The following is an 8,495-nucleotide window of genomic DNA, read 5'->3' as shown; positions in this document are numbered from 1 at the left end:
AAACAGCACCCAAGCAAGTGGAATTAATAATATTTGGTTCTCTGGAACAGATTTTTGATTGGGTTTGCAAAACAAGGCATTTCTACTTTCCGAAATTGCATCTGTTTCCCATTCATGGTGGAATGCCGCTGGAGGAGCTGGCAGACAATGAAACGTTTTCAGCCCGCAGACTGTTTTTCCACTTGGAAGGCAGTGTGGAGTGGTGTGCTGAGCAGTGCGAGCGGCGGGATGAGTGGTGGGATGAGCGGTCTACGGGGTGGGATGAGTGATGGGATGAGCAGTGGGTTGAGTGGTGAGATGAGTGGACTGAGGGCTGGAATGAGCAGTGGGATGAGTCATGGGACGAGCGTTGAGATGAGTGGCAGGATGAGTGGTGGAATGACTGGTCTAAGGGGTGGGATTAGCAGTGGAATGAGCGGTGGGATGAGCGATGGGTTGAGTGGTGGGATGAGCGGTGGGTTGAGTGGTGAGATGAGTGGACTGAGGGCTGGAATGAGCAGTGGAATGAGCGGTGGGTTGAGTGGTGGGATGAGCGGTGGGTTAAGTGGTGGGAAGGATGGACTGAGGGCTGGGATGAGCGGTGGGATGAGCGGTGACTTGTGGCCGTGCAAGTTGAACGCGGCTGCAGCACCTAGAGGCTCCACTAGGGGACACACTTTAATAGCGTATCACCAAACTCAGAGTGCGGAGATGGCATGTTCTCCGTGCAGCGGAGGGAATGGTATACCACTTCTGTACCCTCCCTTACCACGAATACCACACTAGCTGTCACCAGATATTTCTGTCCGCATATGGAATAATTATCCAAATCAATTGAACAGCTCCTACGTGTCTCTTCCCAAAAGCACTGTGGGTTAACAGTTGTCCAAAGAAAGGTGAATCACGACACTCCATCACTTAATTTCCTGTAATAATGAGAAGGTGCATAATCTGGCATGCAGTCCGACACCCATAAACGTGAAAGGGTAGACTCGATTTACCCATTCATAGGGCAAGTTCTTTTTCATCACTGGAAGTCACGGCAGGTACCTCCCTCAAGAGTAAGACAGCTGGATCAGGATCTGAACCCGGGTTCTCTGAGTCCGTAGAGATGAATTATCAGCATGTAAGCGTTAACAGTTCTTTCAGGCAAGGCAGGAACAGCAGTGGTTTAGCAGTGCCTTCTACCCGGTCTGTCTGGGGGGGGTACAAGCACAATGAGAAACATGTAAGGCCCACAACCCACCACAGAGCTCAGGAGCTCCACCAGCTTCACCAGCTGTGCCACCATGAAAACCATTATGCTGGTGTAAATACAGCCTTAACGTCTCAACCAAATGAAGATGGTTAGTTACTGTAGTTATTAATGATACACGGGATACGCAGTCCCTCTAACATCATAGCGTCCGGGGGTTTCGCTCAGCGGAAGACACAGCAAGAGATCTTCACAGCTTCATTCTCCGTAGCATAAACCCTAACTCTGAACCATATGATGGAAACATCTCCGTCCAGGATGCGCTCTGCCCGGGTGGGCAGGGTACACTTCACACCTCCAGGACCCTCATGGGCACCTCGCCATTAGTGACGAACGAATAACTGGAAATACAGCATTGAAAGTCTGAAAATACTCATCTTTGCTACAAATATTACGAAATATGTTGGTACCACTATCATCATCAAGGGGGATGCGGTGGTGCAGTGGGTTGGTCCTGGTCCTGCGCTTTGGTGGGTCTGGGGTTCGAGTCCCGCTTGGGGTGCCTTGCGATGGACTGGCATCTCGTCCTGGGTGTGTCCCCTCCCCCTTACGCCCTGTGTTCTGGGTTAGGCTCTGGTTCCTTGCGCCCCATATGGGGCGAGTGGTTCGGACAGACAGATTATCATCCTCAAGAATAAAAGTGCCCTTTTATTGTGCTGTTTGAATTAATTGTAGGTGACATATTTTTCTAGTAATTTTTCCAGGAGAAGATCATGGTTCGACCCCACAACCGGATTTCACCAGGCTAGTGCGGTGATTTCGGGGAACCAATTAATTAACCAATTCCCCGTTATGCGAGGAATGGCAGTGTTTGTCTCGATATCTTCCGCTGAGTCGAGGGACCTTTGTAGCAGAGACCAGCACAAGATGATTCTCAGACTTGTGTGGCTTCTGCTGGGAAAAAGCACGTTTCTTCCTCCGAATTGAAGGCTCTGGGAGAAAAGAGGGCCAAGTTCCCGCAGACCGGAGCGGACCGACGCGGCCCGTGCAGGTCTCTGTAGCCCCACCTAGTGGACGGAACAACAAGTGCATCGATGTCTCAGCGAGGGGAGCGCATGTGGACACGTTGAGAGACTGTCTGGAGCTTATGATTATTAATTTTTCTTGGACTCGGTACTGCGCCTTAAATAAATACGACGTCCCGTTTCAAAAGCACTGCAGACTACAGAGGTTTTATTTTCTTCAGTGCTTTAAATATAACACAGCTATTTCAACATTCGACTCAGTACAAACTACTTTTACTTGACGGACAAGTTGCAGAACGTGAAGCAATTTTAAAATGTTTATGCATACAAGATATTGAAAATTTAGAATACAACTATTAAATATCGATGTCATAGGATGGAGGAGTTTGTGAAGTTAAAACGTACACAATTATGAAAACAGATAGCCTATTTGTAGATAAAGATCAGTATTTCTGACAAATAACACCTTTTATTGCTGGAAATGTCAAATGAGAAGCGATTCAACTGATAAGACAGGTCCACATAAATGCAAATTATGAGCGAACATGATTAATTTAGACTGAACTTGTAAGGTTGTTAAATGATAATAATTTACAAAAAAGCCACGCCTCTCTGTTCATTTATCTAAGAAGATTTTTTTGAACTTTTGGCATCATAAATATATACGCGTGTTTTTATTTAAAAAAAAAAAAAACAATTAAAAAACCAAACATTCTCTGCAGAAGTTCATATCTTATGGTCACAAGGCTCGAGGTAAATGGTGTAAAAGTTTCACCTAACATGGCTGCAGTTGCAAAATGACTTTCAGACCTGTAGTCCATTTCTAAAATGAATGGGGGGGTGAGATGTGTATCCCAAAAAACCCAGCGCTTGCGCACACGAAGAACGCCGCGTAGCAGAATGTTTTTTAACTTTTTCGCAATTACAGTTCTTTTTCGACGGGGGGGTGTCTCGGCGTCTTTTACTCGCAGCCTATGAAAACAGGGCTGTTGCGGCCGCTCCACCAATCACAGTGCAACCGGGTGAACTTGCGTTGAATAAAAAAATCACGTTGCAGCGCTCGACTGAGTGACGTCATGCATGAGCCGCCGCTCGGCCGGGCTGCAGCTTCGCCCCCCGTTCAGTCTGTAACCACCAGCAACGGAGTCGGTGGGCTGCTGAGGAGAAACCGTCTTTATTTTTTTAATTTTTTTTTTTGCTACGCACTTTTTAACCTGCTGCCGCAGGAAACGCACGCATTCCAAAGACGTGTTCTTTTGTCTCCCAAGCCCACGGTTTGGTTACAAATGCAACCAGCCCGTCTATTAATTAGTCTCCCTTTATTTGACTGGTAGCTACTAGCATGTTAGCCTGTGATCAATAAAGCCCGCTGCTTGATCGCTGCGGATCGAAGCAACCCGCGAAGCTCTACGCGCTGTGGAAGCCTTTTCATTTTTTTTTTTTTTTTTTAATTTTTTATTTTTTTAATGAGAACACATCTTTGTGAGTCGGAGCGGTCGCTGTCTGCAGCTGGCGGTGAATGCGTGTCGGAGGACTCGCACAGGGAGGGAAAACACTGGGCTTCGGCACCCAGGTAGCCACCTAGCCAGCAGCCACCACGGCGCCTCGAGTCGAGTCGGGCTCCCTCAGCGCGCTCTCTCTCTCCGCGGGATTTATTGACTTTGTGAAAAGCCGTCTGTTTCTAATCAACAATGCGACCTTCCACGACCAACATGTTGGTAACGGCGCTGCTCTACCTGGAATTTCTGCACAGTTTGGACGTTATCCTTCCTACCAGAGCGATCGATGGTGAGCAACTCGGCTTGTCGACCCCCCCCCCTCCCCGTGTTGCGGTTACTAATTTGGAGACAAAAAAAACCCCTAAAGCGACACAATTTGGAAACGCACTCTGCCAAAAACGACAATTAAAAAAAAAAAAAAAAAAAAATCCAACAATACAAGCATGCCACTTTGGTTAAAGGAATTACTGTTGGCGAACTGTTCGTGTACCTGAGAAGGAATAGTGGCGTTTTGTCCTAGTAAACACACATCACTCCAACTCTTTTCTTTTCGTACTTCATAGCTGCTAAATGTTTTGGACGCACCGTTATTTGTAATTTTCTCTCGTTTTGTTTGCATTTGCTGCCACGTTTTGGTTCCTTTGCAGCGACTCACGACTGTTTTAGTTAAAATGAATGTGTCCGTCGCTGGGTCAGTGAAGTGGTTAATCATCATGTATCATACATAACTCTTAACTGCCTGGGCGTTGATTTAGCAAAAAAAAAAAAAAAAAAAAAAAGGGTAATAGTGCGTGTAAATGTTACGGCGTTTTGCTCTTTTCTTCCGAAGCCGGGATGTGAAATCACTGTTTTTCATTCTAAAGCCACGCACGTACGTGATCTCGGCTGTGTGGAGGAACAGGAAGGTGCACCGAGGCGGCGGTGCGCGGCTGTCCTCGTCTCGCACGGCCGCGGATCGGATCGGAACGGCACGGCCCGCCCCGAAATGTGCTGCTGCGCTCCGCGTTCTCGGGCCATCAGCGATCTCTTGTCTCTCCGACCACTTTCCCTTCACGATGAGACGCCAGCCTTTGTGTATAATCTAATCAGTAAAAGATGGGTGAGAGCGTGTCCTGCGCCCACGTTCACTTCAGCACAGCAGCATCCCTCGCTCGAGTCGTTCTGTGCGGCGATGACGAGCCGGTACAGCTACAGTGAGCGAAACAAAGCTGCACCTTCGTAGCACATTTGCGTTTTCTGTGTGTCCGTCCCGTCCCGTCGCCCCCGTCATTTTTCTGCCTCCGGCAGACAGCGCTTTTGGTTCGGGTCCCTCGGGACTCCCCGTGGCATGGCATATTATTGTCGTGCGTGAACCTATGAGGTGAGAAGCAGCGTGTGAATTGTGCTCGTTGAAAATGGTAGGATGCGGTAGAATACGGCTCATACGTCGAGCGGGAGAGCGCGGTTCTGCGCCACCGTTTCCTGCGCGGCTCGTGCGCTCCGCCGCCAGTTTCCGGGCGCCACGGGGCCCTGAGGACTCGCCACTTGTCAGCATTTCTCTGGCCACCGTTCGCGTTCCAGAGGTTGGGGGGCTAACTAACACCTTCGTTCAACAGTAGGGCAAAATTCTACAGAAAAGCGTCTGTCAGACGCGTAATGGGAATTCCCTCCCCGAAAAGGCAGATTTGATGCGTCTCGATATCACGTCTGCTTGAGGAAAACGATCGTAGGGTGGCAAACAAAATGCATAATTCGAATCGGTTTTAATTTTGTCTGCACCTCACAATATTTAATATAAATGTTATGTAAGTGGTTATTTAACCAAGTAAGATGGCTCAAAGCGACACCTCCGAAAACCAGTTTCGCGTCGAACCACGCAAAAAAAAAAAAAGCCAACTTGTGGAAACGATTAGCGGCGCGCCTTGCGGGTGCCCGCGAGACGGGGGAGGAGGGCGCGTGCGTGGAAGCGCGAGAAGAGCCGAGTGCGCGGCTCTCCTCGAGCACGTAGCTTCAAGAAGAAAGGGCGCGCTGCTGCCTCCGCAGCCTCCTGCTCAACAGGCAGCCGCTCCAGCCCCGTCTTTTTCTTCGTGGCATGAATATACAATTAGTGCCTCGTATTTTGCGAGAGAAGTGCACTTGCAGAACTTTTGCGAACGTACGTATATAATAAGGTGACTAGTGAGAGTGAGAATCGTCTGAGGTTGTCTTGCGTCAGTCACTGACGTGTCCCTTCTCACACAGCAGCGTTTGTGGAGCATATTAGGTACAATTGAATTGCTAAAGGTCAGGTGAGGTGTAGTACAGCTTTCTGTAGTGGAAAGTGTGAGCTGGAGGTGCTCGCTGAAATCATGTGTTTATTTTTGACATGGAATGGACCATGATCCATCCGCTTTAACGCAGAGCTTCAGTGACACCACTACTTCCACGCACTATTTTCTGAGATAATATAATATAAGGACGTGTTTGACTGCAGCTTGAGAAGTTATGCCGTTCACTGACGTGTTCAGCAGCACAGATTTTGTTGAGACTTGCCACGCAATTATTGTTGTATGTCAAGGTTCTGGACCACTGCCCACCCTGGAAGAGCCTCCTGCTGCCCTGAACACCTATGTTTTACTGAAAGATGCATGTCACCTTTATTCCTCCAACTCCAGAGCTCAGCCTAATGTCAGCTTGATGGTGGGATAGGATCCTCTCCTTAGTTCGCAGTTAAAGTCATGCCTCTGATCATGTTCGCCGTGCTATTATTTGCATTGGTCCACCTACGTTCATTGTAAGGGGGTTCAAATGTGTTTTGTTCTGCCAAGTACCATGTTGTTGATTTGTGAAGATGGCTGAGCAAAGGGGATTCTGGTCACAAGATGGAGGGGAAGAGGGGAGCTTTGGAAAGGGAACATCCTTTTGGATAAAACGTTCATGCGATACGTTTTTGCTTTTGCAAAGGATGTCTAATCCTTTTATTACTAGGTTTGTATTTTCCTTTACATTTGTTTAGGAGATGCTTTTGTGCGAAGCAACGGACTAGTCTGTAAACAAAAGAGCGTTGCACAAACTGATGAACTACAGATGGAGGCACACGATTCTTTAAGTAATCCCTTAATCTAATACCACCGTTTCTGCAAGCACACATCGCTCTAGCGGCTGTATGTAGAATTGATAGGGAGTAATTTTTTTTTTTTTAAAACAGATAATGAAGTGAGTTTATGGAGCAGATAAGGAAGTCCTGTGAAGAGCTTGCATGAGATGCATTTTGGGATGCTTCAGCAGTTCTGAGAGAGAGGGAGATCATTCTCACCACATTGGAATCAGAACCCAAAACCTTCTGCTTTTCATTGTAGACCTCTTGCATGTGGGCAGCCAGAGCTGGAAGAGGATAGTAATCTGATTTTAGTGCGGAGAGTAGGATGTGAAAATTTAGTATTGTTAGTATTTTGTCAATTTTGTATGAGTTCTATATTCTTAAAGTATAAATGTTTTTTTTTTTTTTTTTTTTACTGTTCTGCTTTTTGCTAGAAGGAAATCTCTCTCTAGGATGTTTTTTTTTCTTTTGGACAAATTGTATTTCCTCTGAAATGTACATCGCTTTGGAGAAAAGCATCTGCTAAATGAATAATTGTAAAAAATGTAGCTGAGGAAATCACTTAATTGCACGCTTTGTTTTGACCCCAGAAATATTGTTCACTACTGTTGTACCAGTGTGTTTTACCTGCCACATCATGTTGTACTGCAGTCCAGTGTTCAGTAGGTGAAAATATTTCTTGTTCTTGTGAAGCTGGGGTGCTCTGTAAATGGGAGCAATTTATAAATTCAGTGATGACAAGTGTAAAGGTTTTCTGGAAGCCAAGAGAGTTTAAGTGTCAAGATTAACGTTTTTGGTTCAGTTTTACTGAGTGTGAAAATGTATGCTTTCCAGTTATGCATGGGAGTTGGCTGATATGTAAAATGGGGTTTACTGAAACAGGAAGGGATAAAAGAGTTTGTGACCTTTTCTCTGTGTATTGCTGTTCTCTGGTTCTTGAACCGGCTTGTAGAATTCCTCCGTAGGAGTATATTGTCAATAATCTTGGAGTGAAACTGGAGAACATACCCTTCAGTTATGTATGTCATAGAGATGTCTGTAATATCAACCTTTATGGTTCCAACAGGTTCCTGCAAATCTTTTGATTTCAGTTAAGCTATTAAGTATTCATCCAGAAAGTCCTGTGGAGGCTGTAAAAGTTGTTATTCTAAGGTGCAGTGCTCCCAGATGTTGTCTTCTATGAAATGCAGGCTTTCGTGATGGTCCTCCTTATACTGTCCATGTGTAGGTTTTGCTTCGGAGGTTTTTCAGAATAAGGAAGTGACAGGAACATCTGTTTAAAGCAGGCTGAGCCGGAGATAAAGAACTTGCAGAATGCACAAGTAAGCAAGCAGTGAGACCCCCACTGCTGCCTCAACCCTTCCACCTCCAACCTCAATGAAACATCTGGATGGAGGAAGGCCATTAATCCAGGAAGTATGTGTGGCCAAGGGGGAGGGATGCTCTCAACTCCAGATGGAATTTCCTAACTTTTACTGTGCCGACTGGAGGTGGTTTAGACAGACACGCCAGTGGGAGCCTAGCAATACAGGACGTGGAGAGCACAGTGGCCCTTTGCTTGATCAGAAACAAGGACAGCATTTTCTGTCCAGTGAACCTGAAGGGGAATAAAGCAGATACTTACTGTGGAATCAAAACATCTGAGTAGACAGAAGTGGCTGCTAGTGGACACCAGGGATAGCAATTTAAAGCCCTGCATTTAGATTGGAAAATTGGGGTGGAAGTAGTGAGGTCAGGGA

The 8,495-nt window shown here is 46.5% G+C and overlaps 1 protein-coding gene across 3 annotated transcripts in view; it reads left to right on the top strand.

The window, feature by feature from the left end:
- The first annotated feature begins 3,302 nt into the window (after positions 1-3,302).
- LOC108918410 (low-density lipoprotein receptor-related protein 1-like) overlaps positions 3,303-8,495 on the top strand; it is a 110,036-nt gene continuing 104,843 nt past the window's right edge. For 2 of the 3 annotated variants that reach the window (XM_029247882.1, XM_029247881.1), the window contains exon 1: positions 3,303-3,987. In XM_029247882.1, coding sequence (XP_029103715.1) covers positions 3,891-3,987 — 97 coding nt within the window. In that variant the 5' untranslated portion in view covers positions 3,303-3,890. Of the gene's footprint in view, positions 3,988-5,709; positions 5,833-8,495 lie in introns of those variants that run through there. The other variant, XM_029247883.1, reaches the window with a different exon arrangement.

This window comes from Scleropages formosus, chromosome 22 (genome assembly GCF_900964775.1).
Source record: "Scleropages formosus chromosome 22, fSclFor1.1, whole genome shotgun sequence".
Taxonomy (NCBI): domain Eukaryota; kingdom Metazoa; phylum Chordata; class Actinopteri; order Osteoglossiformes; family Osteoglossidae; genus Scleropages; species Scleropages formosus.
Note: the sequence above shows the minus strand (reverse complement) of the source record. Positions and strands in the feature narration are given on the sequence as shown.